The sequence below is a fragment of the Hypoxylon trugodes genome, assembly GCF_022578975.1.
Source record: "Hypoxylon trugodes strain CBS 135444 unplaced genomic scaffold F4822scaffold_1, whole genome shotgun sequence".
In the NCBI taxonomy this organism is placed as follows: domain Eukaryota; kingdom Fungi; phylum Ascomycota; class Sordariomycetes; order Xylariales; family Hypoxylaceae; genus Hypoxylon; species Hypoxylon trugodes.
The window spans coordinates 2,730,430-2,748,937 of NW_026250016.1; the positions used below are offsets into that span (position 1 = coordinate 2,730,430).

An 18,508-nucleotide genomic window follows, 5' to 3' on the forward strand; every position below is an offset into this window, starting at 1 on the left:
ACTGGTGCATAGAAAGCTGACCTGTAAGGATCCGGAATGTCTGCTGGATAGAGGTACACAGCAACGAAGGAAGCTCAAGATAACGCATCGTAAGTCCCAACATCAACACATCCCACGTTACTACATATTCGATGATAAGATGAACTAGAAGTTGAAATTGTATGGACCGATGGGCTGTTAGGAGGCTAGCTCCCTCAACGTAACATGGTGCTATTGAGCCGGATATCTGTGCGACCTTGGTATCCTGATCGATGCATTCTAATACTCACAACTACAAAAATTGGAATGGGCCATGATGTGGGAAGTAACAACGAGATGTCCAGCTAGATATACGATAAGGATCTATTATTAGGTTAATATCGTGAGCTAAACCAGCATCGTGTGCGTACCAAGAGGCCTGGAGATGCCAAAACCTGGAAAGTGGATAAGCTTCATTTGAGCCGAAAACCATCGTCTAGACGTAAGCACCAAATTACAACCATCTCCATGAAGATGCGAACGTTAACATTGCCGTCCATTTAGATCATCTATCATCCGCCGTAACTCAAACTCAAAGCTCGCTGTGTCGGCTGCTAAATTGATGCAGTATTTCTGGGCATAGGACTTCTTGGGGTTTGCTGGACATTTAATTGCCCATTGAGCAAGAAGCTTGCACAAATGGAAGGCGTACACCTATTTGATGGGAGTGAGGTTGTACAGCGTTGAAGATCGTTACAGCTGTACAATTATTTGCAAGCCACAGAGTAGATCCTTCACCTCCGAAGCCTCTCAATCAAGACTTGAAATTTATCTGAAGGGCCTCTGTCCAATGATATAAGCATCTTCTGGCTCATAGATTAGCCCCGGAGATGGGATTTCCCGATATAATCACCTTTTCCAAAGACGAAGGGAATGTTAGCGTGTTCGGCCTTGAATTTCCGATCACCGATGGCGTTTCGTGGCGCGGATACAATAAGAACCGATGAAATTTTATGCCTGCCTACGTAGGTAGCTACCAATGAGCAGAAGATACCTTATTTAGGTAACATAAGATCATATAGCAAGGCGGGTAGTGACATAGGATGCTATGGAGATGGAGTAATCTACGACATGGTGCTTGACCCTACGATCGCGGGCCATTTGCCTTGCCATATTCGACGGACTAAACCTGAGGGATAGCCCACAATGTAATGGGTTGCATAAAAAATAGTTTTAACATTTACTATGGTGATAATTGAAGTCTAGTACATAGAGTCAAGAAGCTGCTATCTAATGACCTAGCATAATATTTTAAGAGAAGGCTGTGGTTGGGAAGCATGTGGCTGCCCAGCTACCTGGGTACTTAGGGAGGTAGGTGGGCACGCATGGCACGCATCACCGGCGAGATTGATGGGGATTGATACATGCGGGCACTACCTGCGTGGAGTACTCGAGGAAGGGAGCCCTTGAGATCGTCGTCGCTCCGCGTCAGTTCCTTCCAATGCCAAATGACCTCACTTTCCTAGCGAAACAAACCTAACTACCTAGGTAGTTGCCTACTATGTAGGGGAAAGTGGCCACGAGCGCCAGTGACCGCTGTAACAGTACGTTCCCCCCTTCCTTAGAGTTTATTAGGCATTTGTGGGCTTTGTAGGCGGGTACCTGGACGTGTACCTACCTGACTAGGCACTCACCTAACCCCTGCTATGTACTCTAGGTAGGCACTTACCTACATATGTACAGAGGCACGCAGGAGGTATTTCATGTGGGCTTAGTGTGATTAAAAAAAGTTATCTTAGATGAGTCTGACTCAAAGTTGAAAGCCTCTTTTACTTGAGGGCATTGCCATGAGACAGAAGAAGTACACCCGTCATGATTTCCTCATATGGGATATTCTCATCCTATGTTAAGGTTGGTACGGTATTCGGGTACTATCCTACAGTAATATTACGGCGTAACGCAATCTCTTTAAGGTTCTAGGCAATAATGCATACGTCCACACATGTATGATAATGTGGCCGCATAGCTTTCTTCCTTAGGGCTCTAGATAGTGTATGGTCTTTGGCACGGCGATGCGGTTGCGTAATGTGCTTTCATTTGAGCTACAGATCCCCATACAGCGTTTTGGTGCTATACTATAGTAATTGTACTACGTTACGTGCTTCTATTGGACTGTAGAGGCTATAACTATATACCGCACTTTCCACGATGCTCTAGATTGCCGTACGATCCCTAGGCACTTTCAAACAGTAACCCTACCGTGTAACGTGCTTTCCAAGACTTTGCGTGAGTTTATAATCTTTTAGTATGATACTACGGCCCGCACAACGTACTTTCTTCAAGAGTCCCATTCGTTGTGAGGCCTCGTGGTACCATCCTGTCGTAATACGACTGCGTAACGTGCTTTCAAGACTCTAAGCGATTGTACGAATCATGTGTACTACCCCATGGTAATAGTACATATGTATTGCGTAACGCACTTGCTTGAAGGTAATATGACCTGCGTAACGTGCTTTCGTTAAGGCTCTAGACGTTATACGGTCTTTGGGCAGGTGCCCACCCATCATAATACGGCTTTGTAACGTACTTTCTTGGGGCTATCCAACGATATTATGTTCGCGTAACGCACTTACTTTGAAGTCGTTAAGTAGTAATACTACCGCGTAACGTCCTTTCCTAAGGCTTTACATAGGCTTGTAATATTTGGTATGATATTACGATCTACGTGACGCACTTTCTTTAAGGCACTGGATGCCAACGAGACCGCATAACGTACTTTCTCCAAGGTGCTAGGTCGCCGTACGACCTTTGCGTACTGTCCCGTCGTAATACGATCTCGTAGCATACTTTCTTTAGAGCCCTAGATGACCATATAGGATCAGGTACGACGCCGTACACCATATTGGCCATAGGGCATATCTACATGTAGAGGCCTAGGTATTATGACTGGAACGGACCGATAGCCGCAAAATAGTGACTACTACTTCCCCTGATTTAAGGATTTGAATAATACAGAAAAACCATTAATTTGCTAGAATCTATTATTTAGTGCACGGCCCCTTGTCGGCGTACTTGCCTTGGTATGGAAGCGCCTGCACAAGTATGGGTTTGTATCGAGACGCCGATGCCACAACTCCTTCAGGGGGTCGTAATAGCCCGAAATAATCATACTTTGGTGAATCATACGACCATCAAAGGTAATAACGACTCGAAAACCTTGAGGCACGTGCGAGCTGAGGAGATTGCCTATAAAATCCCACACGTCCGCCGTTCTCTCTCCTCCTTCATCCCCTTTCATCCTCATCACCTTTGATACTCATCATCATCTCTCACACACGCTCTCTCTAAGCACACACATGCAAACGCACTCTACCCTTTTCATATATATCCATCCATCCATTCATCGTCGCCAAGCATACTTCACATACTTCGGTACTCTTCAGCCTCAGTAGCAGTGATCCAGCTACAAGGTATAGTCATTCATCATGTATAATTATATCCCATTCCTCTACCACAGGGTCCGCACTCGTCCTCACTAAGCATAGAGGCGATGGCAACTTGGAAGGCCCTCGTGGCCTACGCCGCATCTACGCATATTCCATGTTCTGGAGCCCGAAGGCTTAGCCACATCCCCTCCCCTCTCCCGTCTTGTCACTAGCCCAATTATGATGAATGGCTTGGGATGCTACCCCAATTGCAAAATCTCGCATTTGTCGACTCGTAAAATTCCATTCATACCGGATACCTCATACGACTGCCGCCCGCAAAGTATACCAATATGACGGCATATCGGTAGCGACTTGTATGGGTTCAAGAACTCTGGGTTTCTGCGCATGATGGAGCGAATCGCTACGCAGGACCTAATCGATCGTTTCAATACCCTAGTCGAAGAGAGCGCCGACATCTTAGGCACCCAAGCATCCGACCTAAGTTCCACGAACACTCGGGCGACATACGAAGCAGCTGAGCCGGGCTAGCCCTGGTTGAGTTCAATTGGAACAGATTTAATCACCGAAGCACGCTAACTCACTTTTGCAACATGGAGGCCTCGCGTCCCAACATGAGGAGCGTGTGCTTGACGCGCCGTGTGAGCTCTTCACCAGCATCTTCCCCTTAAAGGAGTCCGTCTTTCATCCCTATTCAAGGAACTTTGAGTTATTTGTTGCAAAATTGATGGCCGGTGAGCTGGAATATTCGAACTTTGTTCACTTCATGTCCTTCTTCAAGCCCCCATGAACCTTTCACCAAACGCGAAGCTTCTGGTATCCTGCTTATCAATCGGCTCGATGAAGTGACAAGGTTTCACATATTACATCTAGACTCGAAAGACGGGCTCATCCACTTATTTCCCCACCTCAGCGATATCGCCGTCCTTGTTACATCGTCGATGGAGCGGTCGGATTTCACATATTGCACCCGGACTCGGACGACGGGTCGTGAGACCGTGTGTCAATCATATAGTTCTTTTACCGCTTTGGCGATGTCGCGTCCTTGTCACATCGTCGATGGTCGGTGTGGTTTTCCAGTTCTATTCGACAAGCCAAAGGAAGGGATAATACTTCGGGGTTAGTGTCACGAATTCCGTCAGTAGGGGAACGGGAAGTAGTACGGTGCGGGTGGGCGGGATTTGGACTCAGCTAGGTACCTGGGTAATTGAGGTACCGTGGAAGGGGGTACTGTTCGAGGGCACCTTGGAAGTGGTGGGTGACGAGTACTGCTGTCACTAATAGAACTGTCACCCAAGTCCGCGTATGTGTTACCTGATGGAATCTGGTTAAGCGCTAGGCTGGATCGTCTTAATGATCTTATCTACCATGTTCCGTCTAAGGGGATTCGCAGTGTGAGATAAATTGTAATCGTTGGATAACTCGGCGAAGAGATACCTTACAGGAATTGGAGATGTGAGATGAATTGTGATTAGTTGATATATTTGAATAGCCGAGTGTATTCTATACAGAGCATATCATACAAACTACCGTTTTCTTTCTTTCTTTCGTGATTTGATCATCCAAGACATGGGGCGACGAACCTCATTCTCATTTCCTCTCTTTACCACATAAATATACACATATCATAAGTTCTACAAGGCCTCGCCGACGATGTTCCCAATAGCACCGCCAATCTCGCCGAATAGAACTCCTTTAAAGATAGACTCGCCCATATCTTCCACCCAATGGCCCGTCTTCTTTAGTCTCTGCTTCCAAAGGTGTTGATCCTTGGGATCTAAATTCTCCCAAGACGTAGCGGGACCATGGGCTTCCTCATCGTGAACGCTGACGTGAAGGGGTGGTATTCCTTCAGTATTAGCATCTCCAGCCTCATCATGTCGAACTACGAGGGGCTGGCTATTTTGCGCATTAGCATCCGACAAGAGGTCCTTAATTGACTTCTCGCTGCCCACTGCGGGTACTTTTCGCAATGGCTTCGTCCATGAATTCGGGAGGTAGGGCCTGACGCCGAGTATAGGTTTGCCGATATCTTTCGCCTCGAGGAACGTCTGTCCGACAATGGCGAGAATGAGTATAATAATCGTTATAAGCGTGGCGACCGTAACCGGTGATTCGCCCTTCGATTTGAGCGCGACGACATAGCGCGATTGTCGCGGGGGCCCTCCTTTTCGTTCTGGAACTGACTTGTCAATTTGCTTCTTGAGTGGTATGCTGTGCACGACTGTGGTGAAACCAACGGCTACGCTGGCCAACTTGACGGAGAGCTCGGTGGTTTTGGATGAAGATTTAGGTGGCGTGAAGGTGGAGAATGAGAGCCCAGTTATGTTGGAGGGGTGTACGCCTTTGAGGACTTGGAATGGTGCTAGGTCGGCCAGAAGGTCTACGCTGGCGGCAGATTTATGTTCTAATGTGAAGAGCGATATTGATGAATCATTCCCTGCGACAGCGACGACGAATTGGGTTTCGCCTTGTTTATCTGTCGGGGACGAAGCCGGTGATAAATTCCTCACTGCAAGGCCAGTGGCCTTGGAGACGCCCTTGGGCAATTTCGCTTGAATCGCAAGTCGCGCATTCTCCTGTTCTTTCGCGGGGAGGCGATAACCATGCAGCGCGACACCTTGCGAATTGGGCTTGTTGACCACAGTGATCAGGAAACCCGGGGTAAGGTAGCGCAAAGATTTAAATGATGCCTTGGCTGTGGCGCCCTCATCTGGGGTAATTGTGTATACGCATTTCGGCTCCGAAATCTCGGTCTTGGAGACCTCGACGGTGAAGATCTCGTGGTCGTCGCAGTATGCTAATTGGTATGTGTCTGGACCCGTCTGAACGACGTCCAGGTCCATCGCTTCCTTGGGAATATCCAGCCTGCCCCTCGATTTCCACCGCCCGCCTCCTTGACATGGTACATCGAAGAGCGCAATCTCGGGATCCTTAGAGAGGCCCGTTGCGGCAGCGCCTAGTTGTGGGAGGTTTTCGTACGGGTGGGACAGTCGAAGTAGTCTCTGGTAGGCGCTGGCGTCCTTATGCACGAACAGCGCATCGCGCGCGACTTCGCAAATCCTTACACCGCTAGTCTTGGCCGTCTTACCGGGTTGGTTGATGCCGAAAATACGAAAATGGTCATTCTTCCCCTTCTTTATCTCCTCCGGGCTCGAGTTGACGCCGGCGAACACGGTGAGGTTTCGATCTTTTCGAGGGCCGATAGCAAGGGTCGTGACGTTGTCTTCGTTCGGGCTGAGTTCGAGTTCGGCTACTTCTGACAGCTCGGTTGGATTGGATGTGTCGAGAACAGTCTACGAAAAAATAAGCACCCCGGTTAGCCTGTTTAAGTACAGAGTAACAACATCGCAAATCTCTTGGGTTCCTTACAATTTTATTCCCCACTCCATTTCGTCCAGGACCGCCGCCTCCTGCGACGACGAGCTGGTTGGGATCTACCGGGTCGAAGGCGCATGAATATAGAGGGTAAGATAGAGTGATCTTCGTACTAGGGATTCGGTTCACCATTGTCGCAATTGGGTTTGATTGACTGGGATAGAAGGGAAAGGGAGGGTTCGTTAACTTGGTGGAGTGAACGACATATTAAATTGGCATTATTAATTGAGTGCAATCGCGTTGCAGGTTTTGTTAGATTAGAGGTTTACTTTCGTGTTGGATTCGATGACGAAAGTTAAAATTTCCTGGCTATGCTGGTCTGAAAGCAAGGCAAGGCAAGGGCGAGGCCACACATACATCTTCGCGTCGGAGAGTCGGCGGTTTAGTACCTACCTAGGTACCCAGCTACGTAGTAGGTACCTAGCTACCCTGTGTTTTAGGGGAGTGGAGAGTTACTCTTTAGCGGTAATGACCGCTATGCATATCCTAGCTGGAGCCCTGTTTAGGGAGAGCTCCAGCTATAACTGCAAACAAATGATCGCCACGTTTATCCCCTGTTAGCTGTCGACATTAAAGAAACCTTCTCACCTATCATAACTCAACCCTCCCGCGAACTTGTTTGTTCGCAATTGGGATCGTACTATTTATAACGTCCACTTGATACTTCATTTGATATGAGTGGCCAGTTCACCTGCAATGAATCCAATCAGTATCAAGTATAGATGCACCAATGGGCTCAACTGTACCTAGGTAGCTAACCTCACTAAACTCCCCGAAGCCATCGCCTCCCGACACTTATCGTCATAGCAGCTGCGCTAAATACCTTAGAGATCAACGGCATCAAGCGATCCTTAAACAGAACATGAGAGATTCTAACGTCACTAATAGGAGAGACAATCATGTTTCAAAACCGAATTTTACTAGCTTTTACACACTAATGGATACTCCCCAAGATACAAGTATTTGCTTGGTAGACACCTAGAGTATCTCACGCCTCACTAAGGGTGAAGTCATACTCTAGGTCCCACAGCGCCCTATCATCACCCTCCCTTTTTTTGAACTTCACCATCAATTCCTTCTTGACCGCAAACGCTACATCATCCGCGACACGTTTGTCCTCAACGTCAAACACTTGCGTGGTCAGAGTCCGATAGCCAGTCTTGCTGACTATGAAGTGAATGTGTGCGGGGCGGTACGGATGCCGATCAAGCAACTTCAATAGCCGCCCCGCGGGGCCATCCCCAGGAACTGGGTACGCCGTTGGACGGATACAATACAAGGCGTACCGGCCGTTGGCATCTGTGAGGAAGCGCCCGCGAAGATTCATATCAGGTGCTGAGGGGTCCTGCTGCTCATACAGCCCGTTTGGCCCCGCGAGCCAAATGTCCACCATGGCATCACGGAGCGGCTTCCCCGTTGTTGCGGATGTCACATGGCCAGATAAGTGTGCGAGTAAGTGCTCCGCTTGCTTGTACCAATCCGAGCCCGGTTCTGTGCGCAGGATGCTGCTGTCATTAGGCAAGATTGGGGCGTTGGCGCGGTAGAAAGGTCCCAGGATAGCCGATGGTGTGATAGCTTCCCCCGATTCGGACTCAGTGATGTTACTGTTGAGGAGCAGCTTGGATGTGATCTCGTCTACAAGAGATTCGAGACCTAGGATGTCGCATAGGAGACCCGTCTCATCGCGCCTATCGTTGGACATACGACCTGCCTCGTTTATCTAACATGACGTTAGGTTCTATATCACCTGCCTGAGCTCATGACGGCGAATAGGAGTTATGGCGGTAGGGTCATATAAGTCAACTCACTAACTCAATCCCTGCCATCCATTCCGCCACCGTCAAATTCACGTCCCGGGCAAAGCCATGCAGATGTCGCACCAGACTAGGCAGGATCTCCGCTAGGCGAGGGTGGGCATCTGGGCCAGTAGCGGCGATGACCTGTTCCGTAAGCTCAAGGTCGTATTCCGGCTTCCCCGTATTCCTGTTGATTTCAATCTCTTGCTTGATGAAGGCCATTGTGTGTGGTACGACTAATATCAAAAAGTATTATAGACTGCCTAGCGATATAAAGTACATAGGGAGTGAGATTTGGTTCGTAGGAACGCTTAGGTTATAAAATCATTGATGGGCCAGGACTCCGTGAGCGAGTACAACGCATGGTACAACGCACAGTTCGTACCTGGGCACATATTTGTCTATTCATGTTTCCTGATGCCTAAAGGGGCTTGCATCTGGATCGAGTTCCCTTGCGTACCTAATGGAAGATGCTCGACAAGGGTTCACGGAGGTAACACGGACTTGCTGGTTTGTGCTTAGTCGTACAGTATCTAAAAACAGGCATCTAGGTAGCAGCATGGGCGTTCAACATCCACAGACGTCTTTCCCCGGCAGCCTTCACGTCGCTGTGGCGCAGGTACCCGACACAAATCTGCGATGCAGAGTCCCTTTGAGGCCATTTTCGATCGGGAAAATCAGATCGATATCTCAGATAACCGCTAGCCCGGGCCAGCTTTAAATCGGTATTCTTATGAGGCGCGGCCGGGTGCGGCGGATATCTACCCGGGTACCTGATATTAAATTCGGGTCCAACGGCCTGGTATCAGGACGGCCCGTAATGACAGGCCACATATAGTTTTCCTTCTTCCACGGCAGGCCACCTAGATTCTACCGTTAGCGTGAGGTTGCCTACCTACAGATGCCGTTGTCTCACCGAAGCAAAATGAAATCCTGTCTTGTGCCGTTATTGTACACAAGTCCTTTGCCACCCTAGGCCAACTTCGACCGTGTGATCGTGCATCCTTTTTCTGGGTACAATATGTGTGGCGTTGCTGCGGGTTTACCGGCGCCTATCAGCCGTAATGCTGTAAGTAGAAGAGGCTTTCATAAGACATACTACATACATTAGCTGCACAAATACGCGTCTGTTCAACGATATACCTTGTCCAACGAGTCTCAGATCTTTGTGTCCCAAAGAAATAAACTGATCTACATTTTCCTAATTTTATTTGCAGTCTGCGCGTATCTGCCGGCTCGACGAGCCGTTCACTATGGAAACTTGCTCTGAATTGCTTATCCCCGAAGAAGGCACTTCCTAGTCAAGCCACTGTGTGCTAAAGGTTTCATATTATATATATATATATCTTCTACTTGGCTCCGCCTGGCCGTAGGGATCCGTCTAACTACCTCCTATATATACCCCCCCACGCCCCCAATAAACAATGAGTACCGGGATGTTGAAATAGCAGACGAGACGCCACATTTTCTACTCCTCTTTAGTATCGTTAGTATTTTCCATAATCCCCAGATCACTCGCATTTTCTACGGTGTCTTCAAAATCGCCATCTTCCACCACTTCTTCATCAATCTCTTCTGCCTCCGCCTCCGTAGTCTCCTCATCTGTAGTCCCACTACTTCCCCTCAATAAACCCCTTAAGTCCTCTTCATCGATAATACTTTCAATACTTCCCCTCCTAACCCCAGATAATGTTTCCCTTCTGCCTTTCTCGATCAATCGCTCGATCTTAAGCCTATTACCAATAAACTTCAATTTCGGGAACGCACTCTGCTGTCCCTCATGGATCATACGAGCCAATCGATCGGCATCGGGGTCCGCTAAGATGTTGAAAAAATCGCTTGTCTTGGCCTGTGGCCAAATCGTTATTGTCCCACTAAACTGCTGCAGCCACAGCTGCGACCAATCTTGGCCCAGTGGCCGCGGGAGTAGTTCCAAATGCTTTAGCACCTTAAGCCATTTTGTAAGGTCCAGCTTGATATACTGCTCAGTGGCAGAACCTAAGTAACCACCCCGCCATCCACGACCCTTTCGGTGTGTTACCGGAGAGCCTACTGTGCCCCTGGAGGAAAAAAAGAAAAGAGAAATATGAGGATTGACCTGACTAACGATCGTAAAGTTAACGTTAAAATGTAAGTTGAGCGCCTTAATGGGTATGTCAGTGCGCAAACTGCCATCCTTCCATTTGTGACCGAATGAATACGGCACCAACGATCCGTCCCGATTCTTCATCATGAGAACCACTGGGTTTTGTATCCCAGGAACTGCAGCAGACGCCAAGACTGCCGACCAGATCACACAATCTGGAGAGGTAAGGTAATTGCATAGTATAGTCGGCGAATGTGGATCAGCCGGAACGCAAGAAATGTTTAATATACGTCCCGTCCTCTGATAAGCTTCTCTAAATGTCATAGAGCCGCGAGACCACCAACTCGATTGGCGAGCCCAATCCACCGAGTCGAATCTCGCACCGGTCTTCCACCATCTAGGGAGCCATGTGCTGATCGGTTCGGAGCAAGCCTTAATCTTATGTGACAATGCGGGTATTAATAACTGCTTCAGCTCGTCGTTTGTCCGCGTTGCGACAAGAGATGCTACCAGAGCGCCACCACTAGTGCCGGTAATGACATCCGGTATTAAGTCCGCCTCGAGGCAGGCTTTCACTACGCCGAAATGATAGTATGCGAAAGAGGCTCCGCCCGATAGACACAACGCAGTACGTCCAAAGTTCGCGTGCATTCGCTTAAATAGTGCACGTTTCTCTTCGATGGGTATTAACCTGGTATTGACCAAGAAGCGAGTGCTTTTCTCCACTGTTAAGCAATATCATTAGCATCATGTCTTTCTCAACAGTTCCAGAACCAAATTCAACATACCTTCATCCACGAAATTCTGGACCAAATTCTTAGTCCCGTAGTACGTCTGGCTGTAGAGCCGTGGACTCTCAACACCAACGAAATTATTCTTCACACAAGCTTCGGTCAACGCCTTCAACTCTTCAACAACCTTTCGATTCTCAGTTTCACCCGACCCCTCTCCATTCTCATACCCAGGCGCACCAGCCCCTTTCGCCTCTAGAGCCTCCGCAGCCTTCCTATGTTTGCGAAGCTGATCCCAGACACGGCTAACGGTCTTAGAATCATAGTACGCGAACTCATTCTCCTCCTTCCACTGCTGATTCCCCAGAAACGCATCCATCTCCTTCGCCGCCTTGACCCAATCCCTATAACTACTCGTCGCACGCATATTCCGACGCAACGTCTCCCGTTTCCCTCTCCAAGCTATAAAATGCTCGTATAAGAAAATGTAAAGTCGAGTCCAGAGATACGAAGCGCCGAGCCCAAGTATCCACATCCCGACGAACAGGAGAAACGGCCACTTGAGCAACCCGTATAGATACCCTTCCCTTGTTTCATCGACGGTCCGTCGACCAAGCGCAGTCTTCTTCCGCCGTTTGCGTCGTCCGTGTTTCGATATCTTCTGGTTAACGGGTGCCCAGTCGTTTTGCGCTGTGATGAACATGCCACTTTGAGGTCCATTTTGTCCAGCCGCTCCTTCGGGAAAGCCTGTGGCGTCGACGGATGCTATAGATCCTGACCGCGTCAGTTCGAGACTGCCTGTACTTCTAGTAGCGGGACTTCGTAGTAGCGCTGTGTCTTCGGAGGGATTGTTTATTGGGTCGGGAGCGCTTAGGGCGGCCGCGAAGGCGGCGAGGTGTTCGGGAGGGAGAAATTCGCGGTCGTAGTCGGGTAGTTTCGTGTAATCGAAAGCTTCGGGTGGGAAACCGTAGTGGTGATGGCGCATACCGGTGAGGAAGGTCACCCGAGGTTTGTTGGTGGTGGAGGATTCGCCCGCCATGGTGGTATGGTTGGTCGCTCACTATCTGGCGATGAAAGTGCTAATGGACATGATGGTGAGGTATAATAGCTATACCTAGCTTGCGAGTAGAAAGGGGAATTGTAACCGAGGCAACGAGGAATTGTAAAATCACCTACATACAACAGAATCAAGTAACATGATGGTAAAATTGTCTCGTCAATTCTTTCGGCGCCAGACCGAAAAATACAAGAACGAGAAGTATGTACAAGTCTCTCTTGGGGGTGGAATGACTAAGTAGGATGACGTCGAGTTCTTTGCCGGCGTCACATTGAAATCGTACCTACCCTTGTCAATTCTGATTGGTCCAAACGTTTAAATATACCCTTGCTAGTCCATCTCAACAAAAGATTAGCGTAATGTATCTCAGTAAATCCCGACTCTCCGTGCAGAGGCAAGTACGGTGACATTCGGGTTCAATATCATGATATCTATTTCTAGAAGAATCTTAAAGAAGTCGTGGCTTCTAAGGGGCAACTTCTGAGTTAATCCCATCCCATTCCATTTAGGTTGCGCTATTGCACCCTATTAGAGTGATAACTTCTATAGGTAACCTTAATATAGATAGGTATTCATTAGACAAACTCAACCGAAGATCATAGAAAGACTAAGATATGCTATGTTATGTAATTGAAATGCTCCCCATTGTTCATTAGATATGCAAAAAAGATCCATGAAACCATCAAGCTCTTAAAAGTATTCGGTTTTTATGTTAAGAAGTAACAATGCTCTCAATTCATTATTGCGATTTGGCAAATGCCTCTAGCCATTGACTCCAAAGAACTATCCCGGAAAACATCGAAATCTCGGTATGGTTATAGTAAGCTGTTAAAGAACTCCGTTGTTTCCCAGACGGCCATCGCATCGTTTCGTTTTGCATGCTCATGCCCATTCTGTGTATTGCGACGACGCCTTCTCTTCCCCTCAATTATTTTTCTAGACGTATTGGGAGAGCCATCTTATACCCTCACCGTATCCTATATGATGTTAGTTCTACTCCTTATGAAGTATTCATCCAAATTGTAAGATGCCCAACGAACCTTGTCTCATAACTACGGAGCACATAAAGACCTCAATGGGTCGAATTCCCTCCAATGGAACCTTGCCCTTGCCAGTTGTCTGGTATAGACCTAATTCGTGACGGAGCTGGTCCTCGGATACGGCGTCGGGGTGGTCAATCTTGTTTCCGAGGATAACAAAAGGTACCTTAGCAAGCTCCTCCATCGACAAAAGGGCGTCGAGTTCGGCTTTCGACTCGGACAGACGGTCGTGGTCTTTGGCATCGACGAGGAAAACGATTCCGTTTACTTCCGGGAAGTAATCCTTCCATAGTCGACGAGCTACACGACGTTAACATATAGGCCGATATCTCGCACAGCGATCACAGATTCGGTATGCATACCCTGCTGGTGACCACCCAAGTCAAAAGTAGTGAATCGAACATTGCCAATAGCGAGCTCCTCCGATGCTAGATAATGTTAGTATACCGACACGTGCGCCTTGCTATTGTATGCGACATACTAGGATGTAGAGTGGGCTGTAGGATGGCAACTCGGTCATTCTATAACAAATCATCGTCAGCAATCTTATTCCTACAATCATCGATGAAGTATAGTAGCCCTCGAAGCTCGCATGGTATGTTGTGATAAACATCGATATGGGATGGCGGGGACCATGGAATTGCCCACGCACCTTTAACATGTGTAGTAGAGTCGTCTTTCCAGCGTTATCGAGGCCTAGGAACAATAGCTTCGCATGCTTGTTCATCAAACCAAGCGATGAAAGGACATCGTAAACTACAAGACCCAGGGGGGTCAACAACGTCAGCAACTTGTCACATGGTATCGAGGCCGAGGAATCAAAGATAGAAACTAACACCACTGAACAATCCACATATTGATGGTCTTAATTGACTCCGAATAGACGATATGGTCGAACTTCGCAAGGCGGTATAGCGCACGCTTAAGTTGGGTGGTGGTGGTAGTAAACTTGTCTTCGTAAGTTGTTCACAGAGAAATGGTGGATGAGGATGATAGGCAAATGATATATAGTCCGACGCCGTCTCTCCCAAGAAAAATGCTAATAAGGTTAAGGACAACTTTGGGGACACCAGGTAGGAGCGAAGCCACATGTAATTTAGCCACATATGGCTTGAATCACAGTACCAAACTTGCGGGTATTCTATGTACCTAAGTATGTGGTACGTGCACTCTATCCGTTTATAACTCATATCTCCGATTTTCAACAAGATCATGTTCTGACAACAACATCTGATCATCGTCAGAATAACACGAGGCGAATCTAATAACGACTAAATCACATTTCACATCTACATAAATGCATAGACACATGTTTATGTATGTACACTCACTTTAACAACGGTTGACTTAGTAAAGGGAATAAGTCATCACAGAATATCCGTCATACTGAGAGGCAACGCGCCCAAAATCTGCAACGGATTCTTCCTGGGAAGATTCGGATTTCGGCGTCTCTTCACCATTCTATTGTCGCACGTCAGGTAGAGCTGCATACAACATGCATGGAGAAGTGCGATTCAGATTTCACTGCTGTAGATGGCCATATGCATGTATCATGAATGTATCATATAATCACAAAGCGACTGTTTCTCTTCCCGAGACAGATCTCATAATTGTAAAGTCATACACATATATCAACAAATATGTTCAATTTCAAAGTATATCACCGGATCGCCGCCCCATGCTGATTTGCCTGTTCCCAAGTGGTATCGTGAATGATCAATGCTGCCCGCCCAATGCCGTAAAATGGGGAAGTATGCATTCTCCTATGAGAAGAACATCGCGCCAAAGTCCATGAGAGCGATAGAAAAAAACAAAATAAAAGTAGAATCTTATGTACAGTAGCAGACTGGCCAATTGAAATGTTGCCGAGCCTACCATTCAAAATAAAATAAATGCAATGAAGGACAATGAACATTGAGTTCAGTCGTATGTAGTAGGAGCCGTAGAGCAAAGCCTCCATCTAAATGGACAGGACGAATTGGTCCGGGCCTAACTTTCCAGCCATCAGAAGTCCGATTTCTCGCATCCTTTCTGCTCCTTGGCCAGGCTGTGGCCGTTTCTCGGTGACCTGGCCTTTCCGCGCCTTGTTTGTATGCTTCTGGAGGTACTTCTCCTTAAATTTCTCCTTTCGACGCTGGCGCTTCTGCTCGAGACCCTTGACGATATCGATGGCACCACGTACATGACGATTCGAAGGTACATTGGAAGGCTTTCCTGGTCGGCGATGAGTCTTCAGATGTTGCGGGAACATTGCCGGCGCACGTGGCAGTGACTTTGTATGCGTCAAACCAGGCCGGAAAGCAAGGCTCTTGAACTCGTGCTCTCCACGTTTTGCGTCAAGAACTAGGGAAGAGGGTGGTGATCGTACTACTGGCCTCGGGAGTGGCGAGGCGAATCGACGAGGTGATTGCCTATCAAACAGACGCTTGGGCGACCGACCTCGAGCCTTTGGAGGTGAGTGATGACGTTTAGGGGGAGGGGAATGATATCGTTTTGGGGAGGTGTTGCCAGTCCTCTTCTTTCGACGTCCAACACCATTCTCCCTGTCGTATAGTAGATCGTCAGACAAATCATCATCGCTCTCGTGAGTATGGTCCGGCTCGTCATCCTCATCATCTTCTGGCTCAGAGGTAGGGAAACTAGGGTCAATGTCTTGAGGGATTGGGTGAAGCTTTTCTCGTCGTCTAGCGGCGATGCACGAGATATAAGCATCTTCCAGCGCACGGTCCTCATCCAAGGTACCACAAACGAAGTCGGTGCTGTCGGGTAGTTCAGGAGTGCCAGGACGCATCTTGATGCGTCGAGGCATTACCTTGGTGAGGGTATTGGGCATTTCAGAAGAGGAAGATGAATCAGACCGGTTACCATTGACGGATGGTCGACGGTAAATGGGTGTGCTCCCTGAGAATTGAAGAACCGGGCCACGGCTAGGTGTCCATAATTCTAGATTTCCGCCATCCTCATCGTCATCAGAATCCGCAAAGCCGATTTCATTATCGGTATTGTAACCATCTGAAAAATCGTCGTCAGACCCGTAGCCCGATTGATTGTCGATATCGTAACCATCCTCTGCTTCGTCTTCCTCTGCGATGTCGTCTGGGCGATCAACCTCATCGTCGTCGTCCTCTTCTTCTTCTTCCTCCTCCTCGAGCTCCTCTTCCTCTTCAAGTTCTTCTTCTTCCGCCTCCTTTCCTAGCCGTCGAATCTCATTTTCCTTCTGAAGAGTATCATTGATAGTCAATCTACGACCAGGTGCAGGCTGGTTAAGACGAATCCAATCTTCCTCTTGTGGCTCATCACTGGCGAATTCGTGAAAACGAGAGCATTCGCTATTCAAGTCGCTTGAGTTTGCAGCCAAATACTTGGCCGAACGAACCGCAATTGGGCTTCGAGCCGAGGGTCGTGGGGTCAACGATCTTTGCGATCGACCACGACCAGCTGAAGATGATCGGAGTTTGCGCACAGTGGCAGGGGATCCGTCTCTTTCCTTCACCGATTCTTTAGCAGGTGTATCCACTGTCTGCTGAGCATCGGCCTGCGGCGGCATCCGCTGCACGGGTTTCGCAGGGCAAGCAAATTTTATGCACGATTTTCTCTGCGGCTTCTCCTCGGCTGCTGGCTTACTTTCAACTGGCCGTGGCGGAGACACCGATTTCTTCGTATCAGCTTTCGGCCCGCATGCAAATGATATGCAGCGCTTCTTGGTCAAAGCTTCCAATGTAGGGTCACTTGTCTCTTCGTGGATTCCCATTGGCTCCTGTAATCGGGCCACTGGGGGAATTTGTTGGTTATCGTGAAGTGGAGCAAATAGCGGTTTTGTGTCGAGGAAGTAATCCGGGTTCAGCCGGGCGAGTGATATTACAGGTGGTGGTGGGCTAGGTGTGTTTGTGCGTGCGGGGCTTGTAAAGCCAGTATCGCTGGTAAGGTCGGCCGTTGATGCGAGGCTGACGCTGCTATTCATAGATCGGCGTCTCTGAGTGGTATGGAAGGTCAAATTAATTGTCTCTTCCTCCGAGTGATGAAGTGCCTTCGTTAGCAGAGATTCGGAATGATCTGCTACTTTTCGAATTGCACTCCTCTTGAATTGGTTTCCAGATTGATCTAAGTGATTATTATCGGGGGGTTCGTCGACCTCGGCCGCAGCCTCGTCTTCCAGCGCATGCTGCATGTGCTCCCCTTGCGCAGGCAGGGCCAGCACATTCGCATTGGGCGAATCGTGTATCGGATCGTTCGTCATACTGACTGCGATAGTCACTACGCATTTAAATACGTGTATGGTAACTTCGCTGTTCAATTTCGTCTAGGGGTACAAAATGTACAGAGACGTCTATAAGGCCCCCCAAGCACGCGTTCTAATCCTCCCAATAACGCGCTACCTCAATTCCTCAATATATCGATATTGAAAGTAGGAAATGTGACAAGAGCAAGCAAGCAAGATATGTTTAAGATATTGGTTTCTGTAATAGAAGAAAGTTTTGGCGGCTACACGAAGTGCAAGCCTAATCCCCAACAAGGAGATGTTGTGGTATTGTCCCTAGGGACCGTTTCGCTATAATTGTCGACCCATGGTGTCGCGAACAACGTTCATAAAAAGGATTTGCCGGTGGATTTAAGAATTCGGTTTGAAGGTTCGTGCTCCTAGCGAAGCCAAGAGGTAATAAGATTCGGTAGTCGGCAACGAAATGGTCTGAGGTGGCGGCTATGGTGGTTGTGCAAAGTTGAGAGATTATTCTGACTGCGAAGGTGGTAGTGGTAAAACAAAACAATAAAGTGAGTCGTCAGCTGTAAGGGAAGAGTACAAGTAAAAAGAGTAATACTCTCGAGTAAGTACCGTGGAGAGAGAAATTGCTCAGTAGGACACGGAGGCTTAAGGGTCTTGGTAATTCTTGGCCCTAACTAAAATATGACGTCGGGGCGATGCCGTGGCCAAAGAAATATAGAAATAGATTCTAGTTGAATGAAGTACCCGGATCTATTTCGCAAACGTCCAAGAACCAGCGAGTCCCGGTCCTGAAC

General features: G+C 48.1%; 5 protein-coding genes across 5 annotated transcripts; all 5 read right to left on the reverse strand.

Annotated features, from left to right (window-relative positions):
- Nucleotides 1–4,450: 4,450 nt before the first annotated feature.
- Nucleotides 4,451–7,287, reverse strand: F4822DRAFT_28591 (uncharacterized protein). Its single transcript, XM_051454940.1, has 2 exons — nt 6,777–7,287; nt 4,451–6,700 (listed from the first exon to the last, which is right to left on the reverse strand). Exons 1-2 carry the CDS (start codon nt 6,912–6,914, stop codon nt 5,039–5,041), a joined length of 1,800 nt encoding a protein of 599 aa, XP_051319649.1. The 5' UTR covers nt 6,915–7,287; the 3' UTR covers nt 4,451–5,038.
- A 1-nt stretch (nt 7,288) lies between these two features.
- F4822DRAFT_28641 (aromatic compound dioxygenase) lies at nt 7,289–8,920 on the reverse strand. The gene is made up of 2 exons (XM_051454946.1): nt 8,591–8,920; nt 7,289–8,502 (listed from the first exon to the last, which is right to left on the reverse strand). Exons 1-2 carry the CDS (start codon nt 8,798–8,800, stop codon nt 7,771–7,773), a joined length of 942 nt encoding a protein of 313 aa, XP_051319650.1. The 5' UTR covers nt 8,801–8,920; the 3' UTR covers nt 7,289–7,770.
- Nucleotides 8,921–9,885: 965 nt separating this feature from the next.
- Nucleotides 9,886–12,784, reverse strand: F4822DRAFT_386252 (patatin-like phospholipase domain-containing protein). The gene is made up of 2 exons (XM_051456696.1): nt 11,453–12,784; nt 9,886–11,389 (listed from the first exon to the last, which is right to left on the reverse strand). Exons 1-2 carry the CDS (start codon nt 12,432–12,434, stop codon nt 10,047–10,049), a joined length of 2,325 nt encoding a protein of 774 aa, XP_051319651.1. The 5' UTR covers nt 12,435–12,784; the 3' UTR covers nt 9,886–10,046.
- A 383-nt stretch (nt 12,785–13,167) lies between these two features.
- On the reverse strand, nt 13,168–14,531 carry F4822DRAFT_28672 (GTP-binding protein-like protein). Its single transcript, XM_051454950.1, has 6 exons — nt 14,329–14,531; nt 14,145–14,248; nt 13,974–14,013; nt 13,855–13,920; nt 13,493–13,792; nt 13,168–13,429 (listed from the first exon to the last, which is right to left on the reverse strand). The coding sequence occupies exons 1-6, from the start codon at nt 14,345–14,347 to the stop codon at nt 13,389–13,391; spliced, it is 570 nt and encodes a 189-aa protein (XP_051319652.1). The 5' UTR covers nt 14,348–14,531; the 3' UTR covers nt 13,168–13,388.
- Nucleotides 14,532–15,452: 921 nt separating this feature from the next.
- On the reverse strand, nt 15,453–17,729 carry F4822DRAFT_424344 (uncharacterized protein; the record flags this gene model as incomplete). Its single annotated transcript, XM_051460129.1, has 1 exon — nt 15,453–17,729. One exon carries the CDS (start codon nt 17,727–17,729, stop codon nt 15,453–15,455), a length of 2,277 nt encoding a protein of 758 aa, XP_051319653.1.
- Nucleotides 17,730–18,508: the final 779 nt, after the last annotated feature.

Excerpts from the sequence above, each read along its gene's own strand:
- F4822DRAFT_386252 (XM_051456696.1), bottom strand. The coding sequence starts at position 12,434 with ATGGCGGGCGAATCCTCCACCACCAACAAACCTCGGGTGACCTTCCTC. Across the intron at positions 11,390-11,452 it reads CCAGAATTTCGTGGATGAAG|TGGAGAAAAGCACTCGCTTC; the intron begins GTATGTTGAATT and ends ATTGCTTAACAG.
- F4822DRAFT_28591 (XM_051454940.1), bottom strand. The coding sequence starts at position 6,914 with ATGGTGAACCGAATCCCTAGTACGAAGATCACTCTATCTTACCCTCTA. Across the intron at positions 6,701-6,776 it reads ATGGAGTGGGGAATAAAATT|ACTGTTCTCGACACATCCAA; the intron begins GTAAGGAACCCA and ends ATTTTTTCGTAG.
- F4822DRAFT_28641 (XM_051454946.1), bottom strand. The coding sequence starts at position 8,800 with ATGGCCTTCATCAAGCAAGAGATTGAAATCAACAGGAATACGGGGAAG. Across the intron at positions 8,503-8,590 it reads GGATGGCAGGGATTGAGTTA|ATAAACGAGGCAGGTCGTAT; the intron begins GTGAGTTGACTT and ends ACGTCATGTTAG.
- F4822DRAFT_28672 (XM_051454950.1), bottom strand. Across the intron at positions 14,014-14,144 it reads CTCTACTACACATGTTAAAG|AATGACCGAGTTGCCATCCT; the intron begins GTGCGTGGGCAA and ends GATTTGTTATAG. Across the intron at positions 13,921-13,973 it reads ACAGCCCACTCTACATCCTA|CATCGGAGGAGCTCGCTATT; the intron begins GTATGTCGCATA and ends AACATTATCTAG.